Here is a 20144-nt window from a genome sequence, read left to right on the forward strand (position 1 = left end):
ATGTGCTTACCCATCACTGTGCAAAAACTGACTTGTAAGAAAAACTGCTGTACCCTCTGGGCACTGCAGGGAAGTTTTGGCCAGCAATGAACAGGGCAGATAGTGCTGTGACTGCTCCTTCCCATGAAGAGCATGGCTCATGATGGGGCTCTGCCTGCGCTGACTGGTCGTATGAGGAGGGCTCACAGGCGAGCAGCAACACTGCCACCACTAATGGAGTAGCAAGCTAATACAAGCTCCCTGATTCTCTCAGCACTTCCCCACCGTCCCAGCGTTGGTCTGTGCCACAGCCAAGTGCTGGGGTAAACCCACCTGACACCAGGGTGGTGCTGCTCATGGGAGCTCTGAGCACGAAGCCTCATCCTGCCACAGGTTCGTGCCTGACCAGCCAGATCTGACTGTGTCCAGGGAGCTCAGCTGGGCCCAAGACAGTTATTAACCCCCAATATCCATCTTCCAGTTTGGTTCCCCTAAAAACCAGCTGCGTCAGCACAACCGGAGGGGTTGGGACCAAGTGATGGAGAGCAATGGAGAATATTCACTCCCCACTGGCTGCTAACCTACATCAAAAATGTCAATATACTCACCTTCACCTTCTTTTTTTCCTGCAAAACATCACTCAGCAACCTTAAGCAGCCAGACTCAACTGGGTATTCAACATAGGCAGCAGTAGGATCCTGCTTGTTTCCAAGCGCAGCAACTTCAGCAGAAACAGGTCAGGACTGTAAGAACACTGTCAGAACCTGGTTTTATTCTGTTTTAACCTCGGCCTTTGTCCCGCCATTAAAGTCCTTGCTGCTGTTAAAACGTACACATTATTTGTACACAGTTGGCATGTTTCTGGTTTGTGACAATTTTTTCACAAGCAGGTTTTGCTCTGTTCCAAATAGCAGAAGCCACAACATGACAGACACCTGCGTGTCATTTCACTCACACATTTTACACATGCAAGTCAAAAGTCCTTCAGTAACTTCCACTGCTTTTTAAAACATTCGGATGAAGTCACGGTGGTTCAGCTGAAACCCAAAATAACTGCAGGTCTTTTACCACCCCAGTGGCGAGTTGAGAACACGTAAGCACAACGATTTAAAGCATTATCAGAAAAAAGTGTAGCAACAGCTATATTTGTTTTAAACAGTTTGACAGTAAACACCAAGGAAACCAGGCATACACCCCCCCCCGTAATCAGCTGAAGGTTTTTCAGTTTGCATAGTGAAGAACTAATTCTAGAGCTGATGCTTCGCAGTGTTTTACAGACATGGGGAAGAGAAAGGTTTGTGTTGGATGCGTGCAACATGTGGGGATTATCCCAGCTTCCGCGCTGTAGGCAAGACCTGGACCTGACGTCCCAGTTCCACCCAGCTGCCGTCCCTGGGGCACAGGGGCACAAGACCCTCGCACCCAACAGTTGTTAGTTTTTGTCTCGGGTCCCCCAACAGATGAGAATGGTTTTTGTCAAACACTTCTCCCTGCACACGGGACAAGCTCTTTGTGCACCTTTTGCTGGGCAACTGGGAGGCAGCACAGGGCTGTTGGAGGGTCCAGGTGGAGCCCTGGGGTCTGTCCTTGGAGCATTGCTAAAGGCTTGTTTTTAAAATCAGTGATAGTCTTTAAGGCTTCAATCTCCCCCTTTGCTTTCATTGAGAAAATACAAAGAAGTGCTAATTCAAGCAACACTTCTTGATTACTGTGCACTGCATGTACAATAGCATTTGAAGAAAAATACTGACAATATAGAACATTATACAATCATCTGGCATGATCCCTTCTTTTGGCACTTTTCCTTCATTTATCTGACCTCGCTGACTCCAAATATGGACCTTTCTGTACGGCTTTTCCGAGGCAGAGAGCTCCGGAGGGTCAGAAAGCAATTTTCCAGAGCTGGTGGCATCTTTGGCAGACACGGTCCTTCTGTTGTCAAACCAACCCCAGCCCCTCCAGCGCTACCTGCAGTGCAATCTCTTGTCCTGTTTTTTTCTCACAAGAGAAGACAGCTTCACATTTTGGGAGGATGCTCACACGCTCATGATATCCCACTGCTGGCAAGCACTGCTGTTATCCATGAGAGAAGATGGCTTCAGAAACGAGGAGGGTTAGAAATGACTTTCATATAAGTGTAAATAAATACTTGGTTTCATCTTAGAGCCTCTGCAGATCTTGCGCTGCATCCACTGTTCAGCAAGAGGTATTTTACTTCTCAGCTGGCATTATTTGTGGCAAAGGTAGCATCATACCTGACCTTAAAGGGTGGAGGCTGGGAACTCTTTCTCTTTTAAGTGTAATTATATACAATTATCTTTTGTGCAAGCTTACATAAACTTACAGAGTGTTAAATTAATAAAACATTCATCCTAGCTTCACATTGCCTCGAGTCTTGAACCCAACACCACTTCGGGTGGATTTCATCTGAGGGCAGTTGTGCGCCCGCTAGCTCAGGAAGAAGGTGAGAAGGTCTAGGCGAGCTGGCTGGAAAACAACCCATGTTTTCCCCAGTCGTTGAGCAATTACATGGACAAGTGAATGTAGAAATGCAGCCAGTAGTTTCATTGAACTAAAATACTCTGGTCACACCTCATGAGAAAAGGTTGATCGCACCCTGACATTTAACTGAAAGCTGCTGTGGTCACAACCCTTCCACATGTCCAAAGGTCTCCTTCAACGTGGATGCAACAGACTGTGTGTGACACTTAGGGAGCTGAGCAGTGCTGCTGAGACAGGGGCTCTGGTTTTGGGGAGCCAGCTGCCCAGTGAAGGCGAGGTTTGGGAAGCTGAGGGAGTGAGGGATCCCATCAAGCTTTTTTTTTGGCTGGGGACAAGCTCTGGCTCAGGCATTGCCTCCCACACTTCTGCCCAGCTTGGATTTAGAAAGAGGAAATTAACACATAAAACCCTAGCTCTTTTAAAAAGAAGATATTTAAGACACTTGCCTGGTGTGTTGGACTGCGAAATCTATTTTAAGAGGGGAAAGAGAGGATACATTCAGTGTGTAAATCTATTTTTTTGTGGTGTAGGTTTGCTCAGAGGGTGTTCGGCAACCCAAGCCTGGATGAAACCCACACGAGTGCCACAAGAAAGAAGGAAACCGTTTAGGGAAGTTTGATCCAGGCTCAAGGGACTAAATTGTGGAGAAGGGGTAGGGAGAAGAGGGCCTGTAAAAATAATTATAAATCTAAATGCACTTGAGAAGTGCATGCTTTAGCTCAACATATTCAGGAAAATGGTATTAATTCTGAGTAAAAGCTGTGGGTTTCTCTCCTGAGCTTATTTCACTTCAATGGGCAGATCCAGGCCTTCTCTCTTCTCTCTGTGCTGCTCTTCTAGGTCCAGTCAAGGGTCTAATTACTTAATTCCCTTCCAATTCACAGCTGGCTACTGGAAAAGGATTTGGTTTGGGTCAAAAGTGCCTGCTTCTATCAGCATCTAACAAGGCTGTGGCACGGGAGAGGGCACGGAAAGCCATCGCTCACGAGCCACAGCCAGTAGGCAGAGCAGGCCAAGTCTAGCAGGCCCTAGGTACGACTTTAAACATCCAGTAGTTTGTGTGTTAAGGAGATACAGAGATAGATATATATATATTAAGGAATCATTGTTATAAGATTTCTCAGAATGAAAGCGTCAATCTGTTGAAATATAGTATTTAAAATATATAATTTTTATCCATTAAAATATAAGATTTCTTTTTTTTAAAAAAAATCCAGTTCAATTAGGAAAAAAGCGCCAGGGTCCTTGCAGTTATGCAAGTTTGCTGGGAGAGAAAAAGAAAACCAGTTCCCATTTTTTTTTAACCATTTAAGATGGAGGGAGAAAAAACATTTTTTAGATAGAGGGAATCGGGCAATGAGTGTTCTCTTAGATCAGATCCATCTGTTTACATGCATTGGCCGTGCTCCCTTCACGCCATGGCCCATGACAAGTTCGCTCCAACACGGTGCTTCAGTTACATCCTGAAAATACCACTCATCATCTGGCACATGGGTCAGCAAGATTGTTATCGTTGCGGCCTCCACCCTGGATGAAGGTCCCTGTGGGCACCGAGGGTCCCCAGTGAATACTCTGCAAGGCATCTTTCAAGTATCAGGCTGAGCTGAGTTTTTTGAGCCTGATTATCGCAAATAATCAACAAAATCATTGTGCTGCTAATGGATAATGGGCAAGAGTGTTAGAAATGTGAAGAGCTCAGAGGATGGGCTTCCACTGAAGGCCACATCTGAGCAGACAACACACACTCTACCAAACCCAGGCTCCAAGATAGCTCTGGTCCAGGCTGTCGTGACTGACTTCATGCCTTTAAGTGGAAGATTTTAGTGCATTGCTCACCTGAGATTTCTTAGTGGTTTGAACCTGAAGACAGCTAGCTTGGAGCAGGGGCAGGGCAGACTTGCATCACCCTGAGAATCTGCCTCTAGGTGAATTGTGGGCTGGGAGAGCTGAGCTCCCATCCCAACTCTACCACAAAGCCTTTAGGAGCCTGGGAGAGGATGGTGATACATCAGATAGCTCAGGCTGCTCTTTGATACGTAAGGACAGGTGTCAGGTGTGCTGACAGACTGAGCAAGAACCTGCAGGGTACGTGCCAGCAGGGAGGACACCCTTCCTGAAATCACACAGTAAGTGTTTTCCTTTCTAGACTTCAACATTAGTTGGAACAGTAGTAGAATGTTAGTAGGCTCTGGGCAACCTGATCCAGTTGAAGATGTACCTGCTCACTGCAGGGGAGTTGGATAACATGATCTTTAAAGGTCCCTTCCAATCCCAACCATTCTGCGATTCAATGACAACATGAAACCCTCTTGTCTCTGAAGAGGCAGGGACTGGGAGAAAAGCTGCATTTTCTCCCTGGGTCACAGCATCCAGAGCGTGGCTCCCAGCTGTTCTACCTGATCTTTCCACTGTGTTGTTAACACAAATGTCCAAGTTCCTGTAAGGCTTTTCAGTAAAATCCTTATTTAACGACTTTCTTCACTGCATTTGGCTTTCTACTTAAAAGAAAGCAACCTATGTTCTGTACTGCCAGTGCAGACAGAGAGATACATTCACTTATTAAGTACTACGGGTGGATCTATCTGGTACTTCCTAAAAGAAATATGGATGAGCCTCCCTCCTCAACAGCCCTCAAGTCAGGTCATTCAAACAGGCTGACATCAGTAACATCACCACAGCCAGCTGCAGTGTAAGGAAGAAAATGGGGCAGGCAGAGAAAAGACAGTTTCTAGGACAGTAAATGCCTACTTTCCTCTCCACGAGTGGAACTCTTGATTTCTCTTGGCATATTGAAGCGGTAACGCACGAAACAGATGAGGTCCTTATCCCATACCCCATGTGCTGCTCACACAGCCCTCCTAGCTGGGGAACACAAATGTCACCGATTGCACGTAGAGGCATTGCAGTGTATTCACAGGGATGATGGACACTTCTTTCAGACCAATGGACCAGAAAGACTGGAGGATATTTTCTCATTCTCTCTTTTTTTGTTAATCTGAAAGGACTCTGGCTTCTCTCTGAACTGGACCTACAAATGTCTTACCACCAAAATGAAAAAACAATTCTTGTGGGTGGAAGTACGACAAAAAATAGTTTTCCAATAAGATAATCTGATAAACCTCATTGTCCTCTAGAAAGGCAACATTGTCCACCAGTGCTACTTAGCACCCAGAGTGCTCTTCGACCGCAGTAGATAGCGATCGACTCTGACTTTCCGCCTATCCACTGTCCTATCCACTGTCCTATTCTCGCTGTCAAAAATCCGTTGCAGATGCAGGGCCAGCCTCCTGTCCTCCTCCTCTTGCTGGAGCTTCTGCTCCATCTCCCGCACCAAGCGCTCCTCCGGAGGCAAGCCCACCTCCCCTGCTGTGTGCCTAAGTCTTTTGACGGAGCCATTGTGCTCCAAGTGCTTTGTTTTGCAGCGTCTCTTCCGGCCCCGTCTCAGCGACGGGGGTTGTTCCCCGATGATGTTCTCAACGGAATTGCAGGTGCTGTTCTGTACATTGATCAATTCGCTGTTGTTCAGGTATTTCAACTGCTTTTTTCCTGATGTCTTGATGGGGACTCCTAGTGTATTGTTGTCAGGCAGGGATGCACTAACACCCATCAGTCTTCTGTTCAGCATTTTTGGGCCAAGACTAAAACAGGATTTGTCCATGAACGTGTTCATTTTTAGGTCAGGGACTTCGGACACTCGTGCGTTTAGGGAGGTGACGTTTGATCTGGCACCTGGTTCGGCAGCACTGTCGCTTGTTGTTAAGGCTTGCAAATCTCTGTTCTTCTCACTCCCCCTCCCTAGCTTCATTTCACTGATGGAGGGGAAGAAATCCAGCTCAGGGCGAGGCTCTCCTGTTGTGTCAGGTGGAAGGTGATCATCTTGCATTTGCGGCTGCTCTTTAGAGCAAGTGCTGGAGTTGGTGATGTCAGGAACTATTACGTCTTCTCCAGGCTCCAAAGCCAAGGATGTAAGGGTCGCTTTAGACAGAGTCTTTTTGATCTGGCGCTCCTGAAATATCTGCTCCCATTTTTTCAGTATTCTAGGACTGGCCTCATAGGTGGTCGGCTTCTGCAGGCTCCGGTTCAGGTTTCTTGGGGTGGACTTTATAATGAGAGGGCTCAAGACTCTACCATCAGGAAGCCTCTTTGGAGGAGTACACGGGGAGCAAACGATAGGCTTAAAGTGGTTGAGCTCTTCCGAGATGCTGTCGTTGCTTTCAGGACTGATAGATCTCTCTGGCTTGTGCAGGGTCGACAGAGATGAAACAGGGTTGAGAACAAGGCGCTTCTCCGCTGTCAGGTCTGGGGCAGAGAGGCAGCGGTTGTTTTGGGTGGACAACAGAACTCCAACCAGCGGTGCTGATGTGCTGGTGACAGGTGGCACCTGCAAGGCAAGGCACCAGAGCTCAAGAAGTTTGTCATTGAGAACAATACGGAAAAGCATGCGAGAGGAGAACAGGAGAACATGAGAATGTCAGGCTACCATCCTCAGCTCCTGCAGCAGACCAGCTGGAGACCTCTCTGGAACAGCCGTGGCAGCCACTGCTACTCATGGCACCTTTCATGGCCAATATGTAACATAAACAGGGGACACTGGAGTCCAGCATGATCTAAGTCTCAAATTTATTTGTGTAAGAGCTGGGACAGGGCAAGTGACAACCATTCTGATGGCAAAAAGCTTGAAGCAAGGAAAGGCAAGGAGAAACTGAAAAATGTTGCACCACCCTGGCTGAAGGCATGCTCTTCAAGGGCAACTGTCTCCATAGGGTTTCTTGCTCCCTATGAAGCTGTAGAAGAGAAAGAATAAATACTTGGCCCAGGTTTAACACACTGCACTGCAAAATCATGAGAAAAGGTGTTTCTGTGCCTCAGACAGATTGGTAGAACAACCTTAAGAGGTCCCAGACCATACCACAGCCACCACACTGGCCACTGCCCAAGACAGCCTCTAGCAGAGCTTCAGAGTGGCATTTCTTGTCATTTTGTCATCTCCAAGACCATCCCTTAATGCTGCTACATTTGGAATGTGGGAGAATCCAGCCACAAATAGATCAAAAATAAAAGCTACACATACACAACTGGAAATGGTATTATTCTTCTCTAGTATGAAATTATTTTATCCAGCAGCTGGTTGGAACAATAACAGCCTTTTCTTGTTTCCCTGCTTAGTCTGAAATAGAGTTGTTTCTACTAGCTTATTCTGAGGTCAAAATAAGTTTGTCGAACACCCTTGCAGTGCAACTCTTTATTGGTCCGGTCCATAAGCCATCTACTTAAAAAAAGAAGTCCTAGGAGGGAAGATCAGCTATAGACTCTTGCTTTGAGCTCAGTGCTGCTCTTATCACTTTAGATGGGAACTGGACCATGTCCATGCCCATAACCTCAGAGATGTGTAGCTAGGTCATCACTGAGGTCAACTTAGTGCGCCCAGTGGGGATTTTACCATTTTCAAGCAACAACCTCCAGCCAAACTGACCTTACAAAGGACTGCAGAGGCTTCTGTTCCCTATGGAATCTCTGGAACTGAACTGTCCCCTTCTCCATCTGGGATGAAATTGAGCCCATGAAGGAGGGGTGTCAGCAGAAGGTGGTGGAACATCCTAGCAAGCGGTCCTGGCAGAGCAGCTCTGGAGCTGTTCCAGGCTGAGAACACACAGCTCTCATGATTTAAGCTGCTGCTGCTAGCCATCAGGATGCCACAGGCCAGAGAGGCACATCGCAAAGGAGGCAGAGCACGGCTTCAGACACAGAGATTAATACAAGGGTGACCATGCAAATTGTGCTTCTGCTGGCAGGGCCAGAGGGGTCAGTGATACTTCCAATTACAGCGCAAGTAAAGGTGTTTGCGTCATGATCACTGCTTATTTTGAAGCACTACAGTGCACTGAAAGTCAGGCCTGCTGCACAGGGTAACAGATACAGTTAATGCATTTGGGATGCTGGATGCAAGGAAAAGCAAGACCAGGCCAGCTCTTCCCATAGCGTGGAAGTGCAAAAGAAAGTATCCTAACATGAGGAGAGCAATGAGTTTTACTGTGTGTAAGCAGCTTTGTAAAGAACAGGAGAGAAAGGGGAAGGAAGAGAGGAATTTTCTTCTAAACTTAAAAGATTTTTCTTTAATTGGCTGGGGACCCAGCCTTGAAAACAAAATTAATTACTAAACAAAAGCATGATGAATACCCTTCCAATTATCCTCCAATGCCAACAAACAACTCTGTATGCTGTCTACTTTTCTGCTTAGTAATTTCTAACCAAGCAGGTTTTTATTGTGAGCGGCAAGGAAGTGATTGGCCCCATGACGATAACACGGCACTTAGCAGTGCCACAAACACAGTATTTTTTATCTCCAGATTACTGGCACTGTGTAACCTCAGATAAGAACGTTTACACACAGAAACCCTTTATTTCCAGATGCAGTCAGTACCTTTGTTTTGTTGGCTGGGGCTGATCTCTGCCTGCTCTTTGATCTCTCCTGAATGGTGTCGTTGCAGCTTCGACTCCTTTCCACCTTGGCGGTTAGGTTCCTAAAAAGCAGATGGATGAAAAGAGGAGATTATTTATTATGACCTTAGGAACAACCAGCCCAACAGCCCTGGCAGCAGCTACCTGTGTGGAAGGCATCAGCCTTTGCATGGCTTGGCCGTACGAGATGCTTCCAACACCCTCAGGGTAAAGAGATCCAGGAATCTTAGATCTGCCGCACAGCCTGTGTTCAAGGGCTCCGCACTACACACATTGACACCTACGGCTTCTAAGTAATTGAGGTCAAAGCTAATGATGATGCTATGGAAACATCCGTGCTTCTCTTGTGAAAACACAGTTAGTCATCTGCTTCCACTGTGTCATGCAACAGCTTTCACTGATAAGCTCTTAGGGTCTGATGCTATCTCTTAATATCTGTGCTGGAGAAGGATCCAGCACTCTTGAGTTCATCACAAAGAATTTTGTACTTCAATGATGTCCATCACATAAATCTACAGGCAATGATTTTTCTGCTTCACGGGATCAATGCTACCCCCATTAACTCCCAGGATTTTATAACAGGTAGGAGGTAATCAGACAGATGCAGTATGCTACCAACACTAAAAATCCAGATAAAAACAAGTACTTATTTTGGATTGGAGCAAATATTTTAATAAAATTCAAAGTATCTCAAGTATGTTTCAAACAACAGTCAAAAGAATGTGAGATGTACATCTCTAATCAACATTCATCAGCTTGAATCAAGTCTCACCATCTTACCCTGAAAGGAAAGCAAAGGAGTAGGCACTGGTCTTAGAAACAAAAGCCGACCGATGTGCTTGCTTGCCCTGGAATGGTTCTTCATTCTCTGAATCCGAGAGACGTTCAGGAAACTGAAGTCAATCAAGGAAGAGTTAGCTGACATATACAACAAAAAGAATCACTAGGAAAATAAAACTTTTTCTTTCAAAATTATTCAAGCTCCCAAAAGCCCCTGTTCTGATTACACCTAAAGGACATAAATTGAGGTACAGACTGCGAACCAGCAGACACATGCTCATGCATCTCTCTTCACTGGAGCTGTAACAGCTCAGAGACTGGCTCCAAAATCATAAATAATGCAAAAAAAAGCACTCAACCCCTATGTACAGCTGTTAGTCACCGAAGAAAGTTAATTTATTGATCAAGGAAACGTGAGTAAATCCTACAAGAAAAGTACTATGAAACCTTATCCAGTACCCACATATCAGCCTATTAGTTTTTAAATCTTAAGAGCATCTACTGTGGAGTCTCACAACTGAAATGAGAAACAGGCAAAACTCAGCATGAAGACTCTGTCAGGCTACAGTATTGGATACCTACACTATAGAAAATTCATGAAGAAATGTTCATGGAAGCGCATACATGCCTGAAGACCAAGGAAACTCAAAGTAGAGCAGCATACTTCTATGCAGTTTGGAAGTGCTGCACTTTCAGTCACGAGTAAAGAGGGTAAAAGTGGGTGGACAGAAACCTCTAAAAGAACACCTGTAGTCATACCAAACCTTAGAAGACAGCTGTTACTAACACTGACCTTACAATCTGTTAGCTTGTAGCCTTCAAGGACTACAAAGAAGTTAATCAAATAACCTTGGAAAGCTCCCTCTGTCAGGATGGAAGCTCCCAGTTTCAACAAGCAGAAAGAGGAGATAAGTCAACTAGTCAAGGTCTTAAAAATCTAGTTCTTGTTCCAGGACTGAGTCCTGCAGCATTTCATCTACCAGTCAGTGTCTATGAAGTGAGTAGGAAAGAGAAGTACAAGCTTACTTACACAGTCTTGGTTCACTTTAAGCACTAAAGTTTCATCTTTTTTCTGCTGTTCTTCCATTTTTCTTTTTCCCATTTCCATGTCATCTAAAATGAACTTGTGAATCGGATCCTCAGAAGCTTTTTCTTCTTGTAGTTTTTCATCTCTCAGCTGGAAATAATACCAAAAGAGACAGTGTATTTAAAACATTTCAAGTCCTACAACTGGTTGCCAACGAGTGATTTTCCAAGAGTCTAGCCACATCATTTAATTTTGTGTCTTCATTTCTCTAAAGCCACTGTCTCCCCCATTAGCAGTAATGTGAAGATCAGTTGGTTTCTACAATGATTTCATGTGCACTCTATACAAATACCATGGATATTTTCTTCTTGGTAAAATAGCAAAGGCACTGTTAGGTCCAGGGTTTGACAAAGACTTCTTTGCCATGCTATTTTCTAAAATAGAGAGACAAAAGCTTTTGTCTACTTGTAGATAATCATACTACAAATAAAAATGAGCAAAACAGCACTTGCATGCAAGCTGACATTTCAATTTTAATCTTCAAATGGACTTCAACATAGTACACACAATTTGGCAGACATATTGACAGCATCACCTAAGCTAAAACTGGTTATATACAGCAACTCTCATGTAGAAACCTACATGCTATATGAAACCTTATTGTTTCACGGACGTGTTGGGATACAGAAAATCCAGAAAGATTACCTAACCCTTCAGTGGCCAACTGGAGGCCAAAGCTTGAATTCAGTTTGTCAGCGGAAGTACACATGAATGCCAGGGTCTAGAATATAAGGTACACCGATCCACAGGATCCTGCCTGCTGCATATCAAACAGCTGCTGCTTGTGCACCACGCTGGGCAAACTTGCTTTTATCTCCTGGCTTCCTACGCTGCCCTCCATAGTTAACCTGTTATTGAAATCTCCTTGCTTTTTTAATACATTCCCGCAATTTAAGAAGTCTGATCTGAAAAAGGAACCAAGCACATTCAGCCTTTTTGGTACCACCTTCTATGAGGAATTGATGCTTTCTTGTTACTTTCAACCACCCCAGCAATTCCAAAAGGCTATGATGCAACATTATCTGCATGTGCTGCATTACTGCATTTCACAAGCCTGAAGGCTGCACAGAAATCCTACTGAACTGCCAGAGCAGCCCCAAGGCGTGTCTTGCCATGTTTCACATCTTTTTTCTGCTTTCCTCCTGTGCCTCCTTCATTCACTGACAATCCCTATATACTGCTTTATCTTCCCAGAAGAACCCCTATCCATTCTTGAGCTTGTGGAAGACTAGTGATAAGAAAAGTGAATCTCAGGGAAGTGCAAATACTTTCCTTCCATCCCTCTGAAAAGTATGATCCATCACTCAGAGAGCCCTCTTAACCAACCAAGATCAGCCTTTAGTGTCCACAAGCTCCACCTGGCCAGGCTCTCCCTGCAGAGGCTTCTTTCTTCATGAACCAAAGGATTAACCCCAGCACAATCCACGATGCTGATGGGCTGCTTGCCCATCTGCACTATTTTGCTCCCCTTTACCTAAGGAATCAAACTCCTGTTTTCTGCCAGCACCTCTTTGCTGCAGACTTGTCACTCAAAACCAACAAACCCCCCTTTTTCCTCCTTTCCACCACTTTACCTGATGAACAGGCTCTGCAGGACATACTTCAGGTAACACCATCTGACCATCCCTGCCCAGGATAACATCACCCATCCTCTTTCTCACTCATCACCCAGCCATTCACCCAGCTTGTGTCTCTCGCCTCTTCCTCAACTTCAGATTTATACATAGGCCATGAATAGGCTACATACATAAGTACACCCATCACATCCTTCCTCCTTCCTCCACCCAGCCTCTGTCCCTAAGTTATCCTCCTCTGGGACAACAAGCCTGACCTCTGACTGACAGATCTTCACCATGCTGATGAACCACAGTTATGGCTAAGCATTAGGAATGCAAATACTTTTGCTTACTCCTCACATTTGAGTGCAGGCATTTCAGATGGTTAAAAGCTGCCCTGTTATGTTCCCTCCTATTTTCTCATACTGCTGCAGTTTCCTCCTTGCCTCCCAGGAGAGCAGTGCGCATAAAGGCAGTGGGTGATGTTGCAACAACTCCTCCTTCTTCCAAAAATATTTAGTATTCTACTTCCGTGCTGAAGGGCAGAGGGAGGGAAAAGCATAGACATGCAGATGACAAAGAAAACTGAGTTCATGATGCATTACACAGAAATCATGTCATGATTTTCAAACTGGAATGACCCAAATTCTACTGAATTTGAACCCCCAGAGACAAGGAATAGAGAGGTAGGAGGCGAGAAGGTAAAAAGCAGGAAAAAAGCCACTGTTTGGCTGATGGAGAGTGTTCAGCAAATGCTGTCAAAGTTTGGTTTGACATGTCTTTTAGAGTTGTTTTAAGACCTATCTATAAATTCTTGATCTATTAATAATCTCAAGCAATAACTACAACACTGTGTCTGACTAATACAGACTATGGCCACATGATGCAGACATGATGAATAGTCTACTGTATGTTTCATAAGCAATAATTTTCCATTTAAGAAGCCTTTTTAAAGTTTCTGAAGAACAAGTTCACATCAAGATTTATCATAAAGATGACCTCTTTCAGCCAGCTGCAATACTGCTCAACATCAGTGTCCCTCCTGTATTTCTCACGTAGAAGAAAGCTATATGGAAATCTTCCCCTTTTTGTCTAACTTATAAAGTTATACTCAATTCCCAAATCTAAAGCCACAAGCATATGTAACAACACAAAGGAGTATTTAAGAATTTTAGGCCAACCTCTAGCACAGTTAATGAGAGGTACAAGCACAAATTCTGCTGACAATGAAAAAAGCAACAACAGGATCCTAATCTTAATTAATGGGATACAAAACAGAATTTAGATTTACAATTCATGCTGCAAACAGAAGAAAACTCTAATGATAAAATCTGTACTAATTAAAAAATTAATAATAAGTAGCCTAATGTAAATTATCTCCCAGAGAATTTACTTACAAACATGGTAATACTGTGCTAGGACATGAGGACTGGAAACTGAAACAAGCTGGTGTGAAACATCTACCCTGGGAGAAATACCTTGTGTTGTCTGCGCAGCACCTTTGAAATACTGGATGTAGGACTGGCAGCTGCTATTAACAGTATGGCTATCAGAAAAAAAAGAACATAATTCTTGATATTAACATTCACTTCCAAAAGTTTTGGTAAACTCACGTTTGACATCTTCTCTTCACTCCACAAACTGTCCGAGTTTGCTGGCTCACTCCCTGAGCTTGCTCCGTTTACCCTTGCCACTGGAAAGCTGCATGTCAGCACATGCCTCAGGTAGGAGTTTCCCTCCTGACTGCGTGTGATTACAAGCAATAGACTGCTTGTGATAGAAAGACATTTTAACAGGATGAGTGAGGATTTTTGTACACAGAAATGATATCTTCCTTTGGAAAAATATGAAATACAAGAGCACTGAGTGTGCAGTGTAGAAGAGGAAAAAAATCTCGCTATCCTGCACAGACAGCAAACATCTCATTCTGAAAGCCAGTTGAGAAAATTACACTACAAGATTATCCACTTCAAATAAAAATTCTTCAGCACATAATTATGTTAACTACTTGGTTTTCAACAGCAAAAGGGTGGGAAGCAAGTTAAGAGCTAGGATTTTTAAAACAACTCACATCTGATAGATGTGAAAAAGCTTTTGAATACTCCCTCTCCCTTCCTCAAGAGGAAAGCCTGCATGGGTTACCCCCATTTCACTGGCAGGGAAGTTGAGGTGAAACCACTTGCCTCAAGAAACAGAGGGAAGTCCAGTCATATGCAAGCTTCTCCTGCCTAGTTCAGAAGTTCAGAGGCACCAAAAAACTCTCACCAATTGGCAACGGCCACAATATTGCCTGGACTAAGGAAAAGGGGTGAGTGCATCATCACTTGCCATTTTGTCAGCAAAATGAGATTGGCCATTTCTCTTATAAGATCATTCAGAAACTCTTCCCTCACCCCCTGCTTTCTCAGATGAGGTTATTATAAAGTGAGTTTAAGTCAGCAGGGGAAAGAAACCTTCTCCCATCTGCCAGTGAACAAAAAGGGGAAGGCAGCACGCTGAACAGGAACAAGACAAAAACATGCCCCAAATGCCAGAAACATGTTAAAGTCCTTCCTTTTGACTAGGGGGGAAGGAGAAGGGTTGGCACCAGACAGCATCTCTCTCCTGAAGTCAAGAGGTAGATGCAAAATTCTCTTCAGCTGCAGTATGATTATGCTTCAAAAGTGCTTACTTGAACTTTATATATAAAATTTAAAGTTGTTAACAGAGTGATCAGGATTAACAAGCAATGATAAAGTACCCACTTTGTCCTATGCGGATGCAATGCTCCTACAGAATTTTTATGGACCATGGGAGAGAAGATGGTTTAATCCTTCCCAAAGATGCAGATACGCATCAATCCAGAGGCACTTGGAAGAACTGCAGAGCTAAGATCCTGTCCCCATGAACTCAGGCAGTTCCTGCTCCTCTGGACATCTGGGAAATTCTGTACTTACAGCTGGATTGAACACATCAAGCAACAAGTCTGGCAGGATCAATGATGATTTAGCTATAATATCATGGGAAGTCTCCCACTCACTATTACAGAGAGATTTATCAAACCCTGGCAAGATTTACAGTTAATATCTACATGAAAAGCTTTATTTCTTCTTTAAGCCAAAAATATCCTGAGTTTACTCATCCTAAAGGTTACAGTGAAAAATATTAAATTGCCAAATACAGTGATGCACATTTAGGTTAATTAATAAACCACATTCTTACATTAATAAGATTTCTATGCACTTAAATCTTACACTGCTGCCTAAACCAACTGTTCCTCTGCAAAATGTCTCACTGTTGCTAAAAACACCACAAGACTTAATGCACCAAGCACGCTTGTCTACCCAGCAAAAGTCACCTGGACTGGAGAATAGTTTGTATTTCTTAAGAACACTTACTGAAAGGTCATAGTCAGCCAAAGTTATCCTAACAACCTGTAGTGACACTGCCCAGCAGAGTCCCTGATAGTTCCACAGAGAAGCAGGAAAGAAGACTCTTCCACATTTTTTAGCTCTCTTCTCACATACATGTATTTCCCAGACTAGTTATTTACCTTAAGTATCACCTAAGCAGGATTTCCCTACTCAGTGGACAAGGCTACTTTTCTAACTAAATATCAGCTTCTCAGCCCTTTCTACGGTTGTTGAGATCTTCAGGAAAAAACCAAAGAAAATTCTTCCTGATACCAAAAAAACCTGGTCCTTTTCCCCAGCAGGTAAACTAATCAGTTAGAGGTTGGACCTCTCTCAAATGAAAAACAGATCAAGGTCCCATGACACCAATTAAAACTATTGACAAAGGCACCAGCAGTGGGGCAGAGTCCACGTCGTTTCAGCAGGATGGTGTGCAGGTCCAGTCAGAGAAGGGATGACAGAAGCAGGAGCTACAAGTAGGAGCACGGACATTTTAGCAAATTACAGGCGACTCTCAGGAGAGGTGCTGCAAGGGAAATAATTATCCGCTTGGCTGCAGCAGTCATTGCTTTCACTGTAGTGTTTCTCATTTAAAAAGCAGCCAATTTCCATAAGTAAGTAGCCACTGGACGTATTTCAATGATTTAGATTAAGAAAAATATCCCTTTTTAAATGTAGAAAATATTTCACAGATTTAAACTTCAAAACAGCTGAAAAGCTTTTCTTCCCTTCTTGATTTTTCTGTCTTACCTTTCCCTCCCCTGCTGAAAACAGACAGAAAGTTCTTGTTTGGAATAGATTGTTTCTGAGAATGATGTTACTGCAGGAGCAAGGAAATGCCTTATGCTGCAAAAAGCTTTATGGAATTACATCCACAAACACTGATACTCTAACCAACCGTATACAACTGAATAGTTGCACGAGGTCCACCACGGTAGGTATATTTCTGTGTTCTGGAAGGCAGCCTAAGACAGCAAAATCTGGCTTTTACATGCTCAATCACTGCCAACATTTTCCTGAACTGGCTGAATGGCATTAAGGGAATAAATGACCTTTGTTACAAAGCAGGAATAAAAAGCCCTTCAAGTCTCCTTATAGGTATACCTGCAGGAAATCCATGCTATGCTGGAAGAAAAAAATGCAGTTACACAGAATATCATACCTTCCTTAGCTGGCTTTCATATTCTTCTCGGAGTTCCCCTGGTTTGCTTAACTTAATGGGTGCTCTGAATATAAAGTCTAGAAAGAGAAGGAAAAAAAAAAGGTAAGACTTTTTAGTGTATGTTTACTGGGGTTGTCAATTATTTCCCCAAAAGGATAAGCTCTCCACAGACTGCACAAGAGGTTCTACAGCATTTTTTTAAGCATATATCTGACACTGCTATCAAAGCTCTGTTTAACATACAGAAACATTCAGAGGAGGATGGTCAAGTAATACCATTTTGCACTTCTATAGTTTCTTTTGAGACTCTCAAGAGCTCCTGACAAGCAGTCAGGCATTCAGGGGAGTATTAGGAGGACGTAAACATAGAGGTTAAGTAACAGCCCTGAGATGTCACACGGGATCTCAGCTAGATATAAAAGCAGGCTTTAAGTGTCTGCTCCAGCCAGACACCCAAGAACAGGCTGACAGCAGCAGCATAACATTCTGAATTCACACCCGTACCCTTCTGCCATTTAAATGAACACACCAAAAGCGCTCCCAGTTTCCTAAGTAAGCGGTAGCTTTATTCCTCCACACCCCTTCACCTTCAGAGCCGTTTGCAGTGCTGTCCCACTGGTCCAGAGTAAGCACAGCTTTTATTCTGCTCACAATGCGCTCCCTGAGGCCAATATTTTGAAGCCAGCCAGGCCGGCTGCTCTGTCTGGCAGGAATTCCCCACCCTGGTCCTGCCCCCGCTTCCTCCCTTCCCCCTCAGGAATTCAGAAACCAAAAGCATATTGGCATGGGGTTATAGTTTAACCTATATCCCCAGAGTCTGCTACTCCACAACTGATTCCCTTCTTTACGCCAGCCTCAGCGCTCCCTCCTGCTTCTGTGTAGCACAAGTCTGGGCAAGTTGCATTACAGTCTGAGGAGCTTGGATGGAAAAGGGAACAACCAGAGCAAAACAACAGCCCCTGAACAACTGTCCTGGCAAGGTCCCTATCAGTGCTCCAGGCAGGGTGCAGCACAGCTCATCATCCTGATGTGCTACCCTTGGGATGAAACCAGTATGAGCAAGAAGTAAACATTGGTGGTATTTCCTTTCCCCAGCTTACTAAAATTAAAGGATATAAACTGACAGCTCCACTGCATGCTTTGTTTAGGAAGTATTTTTATTCTTCAAACACATCGGCCCAAAATAAAATGCTCATGGTGGGGTAAGTAAACCAGGCATCTGCTTGTTCATGGTCGCATTGCCTGCCCCCTAGAACAGGTCACAGCCCTGGTGCCGAAACATGCCATTTAGAGACTGACTGAATCCTGTTTTCAGCTGTCCTGCCTTCCACTAGTTTGCTCTTAAAGTTCTTAGTGGAAAGATATAACTTCAGTCCCTCCCCATGGGTGAGTGTGAACTCCAGAGCTTTCTGCTTGAGGAAGGGAAGCAGTGCAGTTCTGCCAATGCCAAAACTGAACAAATCCTAAAGTATTCCTCTAATAATTTCTTTAAAAGGGGGGGAAAGAATCTCTTATAATCAAACATTAAAACGTCAAGTGTATGGATTATAAGGCATTTTTTTGGGGGGGGCAGGGGGGAAGAGATGCTATTCCTTCTTACTCACATGCCTGCACGAATGAGGCTTGTTTATAAAGGAGAACACCCCAAATGTCCCAACATGTGTGATAAAAATCCCAAGCAGTGGTGATGCTGGGGAGCCCAGGCTGCATTCCGTGCTCCTGCTTCTGTGCCTGCAACTGGCTGTGCTGGAAACCTTCCACCAGCTTCTCAAAATGTTTTTTCAATTGTGTCCTTGAGCAGTTCCAGTTCTTTGTGAATTTTATCAAGCTGAACTTCCATGAAGACAGTCCCAAGAGCAGCAGCAGTCTGTAACGTGCCCACAGCAACCTTCAATTACTTCTGAACTTTCAAGGCTTGCCTCAGACCTTATCTTCACAACTAAAAAGGTATATCTTTTCCCTCCAGGATAATAAAAGCGTACTAGCTAACTCGAGGAAAACATGTAGCAGTAACGACAAGCCACATCAACTGTTTCATTGCTTACATGGGTTCAGCAAGCCAGAATAGATTTTAAATAATGGAACCACACCTATCTAATGGTGTAACATCAGGTGGAGGCAATTTTATGTATAGTATCTTTATGCAACAACTTATACATTTTATAGATGGGCCAAAAGAGATGAGACCCCAAATTTCTAGCTCTCTGTGGAAGAGATGAAAATAAATACATATACATGGCTGTACATCTACATTTACAACATCCCATTATAGTTTCTGGGTTGGAGTGATGTTACACAGACAAGGATGCTTCAACCAGCACAGAACTGTTGCAAATCAAACCAGACAGGTCCTTGAACTGGGATGCAGCTGGGAAGGAAGGCGAGACCATCACAGCAACATGCGTGTTCCTCCAACACACCTCCCTGTGCTAACTCTGGATGTTCAGGTCTGGCACAAAACTATTTTGATGCGTGCCACAGCCTAGGAGAACAACGACATGGATCAGACGATGGAAGAAAAGGCCTTTTACTTGATTCTGCAGCAAAACTATTGCTTGCTCTTCCTCTTGACTGGGTCAACAATTTCTGAATGAAGCTGACTTGGAAGGGCTCTTGGGAAGGCTGGCACTGGGATGACCCTTCCGAGCACAGTGATAGCACTGAAACAGTCACAGTGGCAGGATCAAACCCAGCATCCTGCTCTTTGAGGTTGGCAGACAAGAGTTTCTGCCTATTGTGCTCAGTCTTGGAAAAAACCCCAATTGATTTCTGCACTATTTGAGAGGACAAAAGATATTCTAATTATTTAATGCTGGTTCTCCAAGAGGCATTTGACTTGTATCCTCAATCCCCTTGAATGACTCCATCCTTCCAAGGTGAGCACACAGAAGTGTGCATTATACACTGTCACTGTTAATCCATACTCCTGTCCAGCAGATTTTAGATTTACTGGTAAAAGATTCAGAGACATCCATCTGGCAAATTCAGAAACATGGGTTGAATAAAAATAAGTTTAACTTGATTCAGAAACCCTTTAGTTCTCTGTTTGTTGTTCAGAGGCTACTGGGTTTTGCCAAACTGATGCCATTCGGCAAGTCAAAGCTCTGCCACCCATGGCAGCGAATCTCTCTCACCCCCAGCTCCCACAGAAACCTTCAGCAGACTTTGTAGTTTCCTTCTTCCCTTTATTACTGGTATAGATAATCAAAACCTTGAGGTTTTCACTG

At 44.0% G+C, this 20144-nt stretch overlaps 1 protein-coding gene across 1 annotated transcript in view; it reads right to left on the minus strand.

Annotated features, from left to right (window-relative positions):
* Window positions 1-716: 716 nt before the first annotated feature.
* RNF169 (ring finger protein 169) overlaps window positions 717-20144 on the minus strand; it is a 28368-nt gene continuing 8940 nt past the window's right edge. The window contains exons 2-6 of the mRNA XM_069883339.1: window positions 16918-16994; window positions 10751-10897; window positions 9721-9833; window positions 8903-9002; window positions 717-6862 (exon numbers count right to left, since the gene is read on the minus strand). Of these exons, the coding sequence (XP_069739440.1) occupies window positions 5639-6862; window positions 8903-9002; window positions 9721-9833; window positions 10751-10897; window positions 16918-16994 (1661 nt within the window). The 3' untranslated portion in view covers window positions 717-5638. The remainder of the gene's footprint in view (window positions 6863-8902; window positions 9003-9720; window positions 9834-10750; window positions 10898-16917; window positions 16995-20144) is intronic.

Source organism: Phaenicophaeus curvirostris, chromosome 1 (genome assembly GCF_032191515.1).
Source record: "Phaenicophaeus curvirostris isolate KB17595 chromosome 1, BPBGC_Pcur_1.0, whole genome shotgun sequence".
NCBI lineage: Eukaryota > Metazoa > Chordata > Aves > Cuculiformes > Cuculidae > Phaenicophaeus > Phaenicophaeus curvirostris.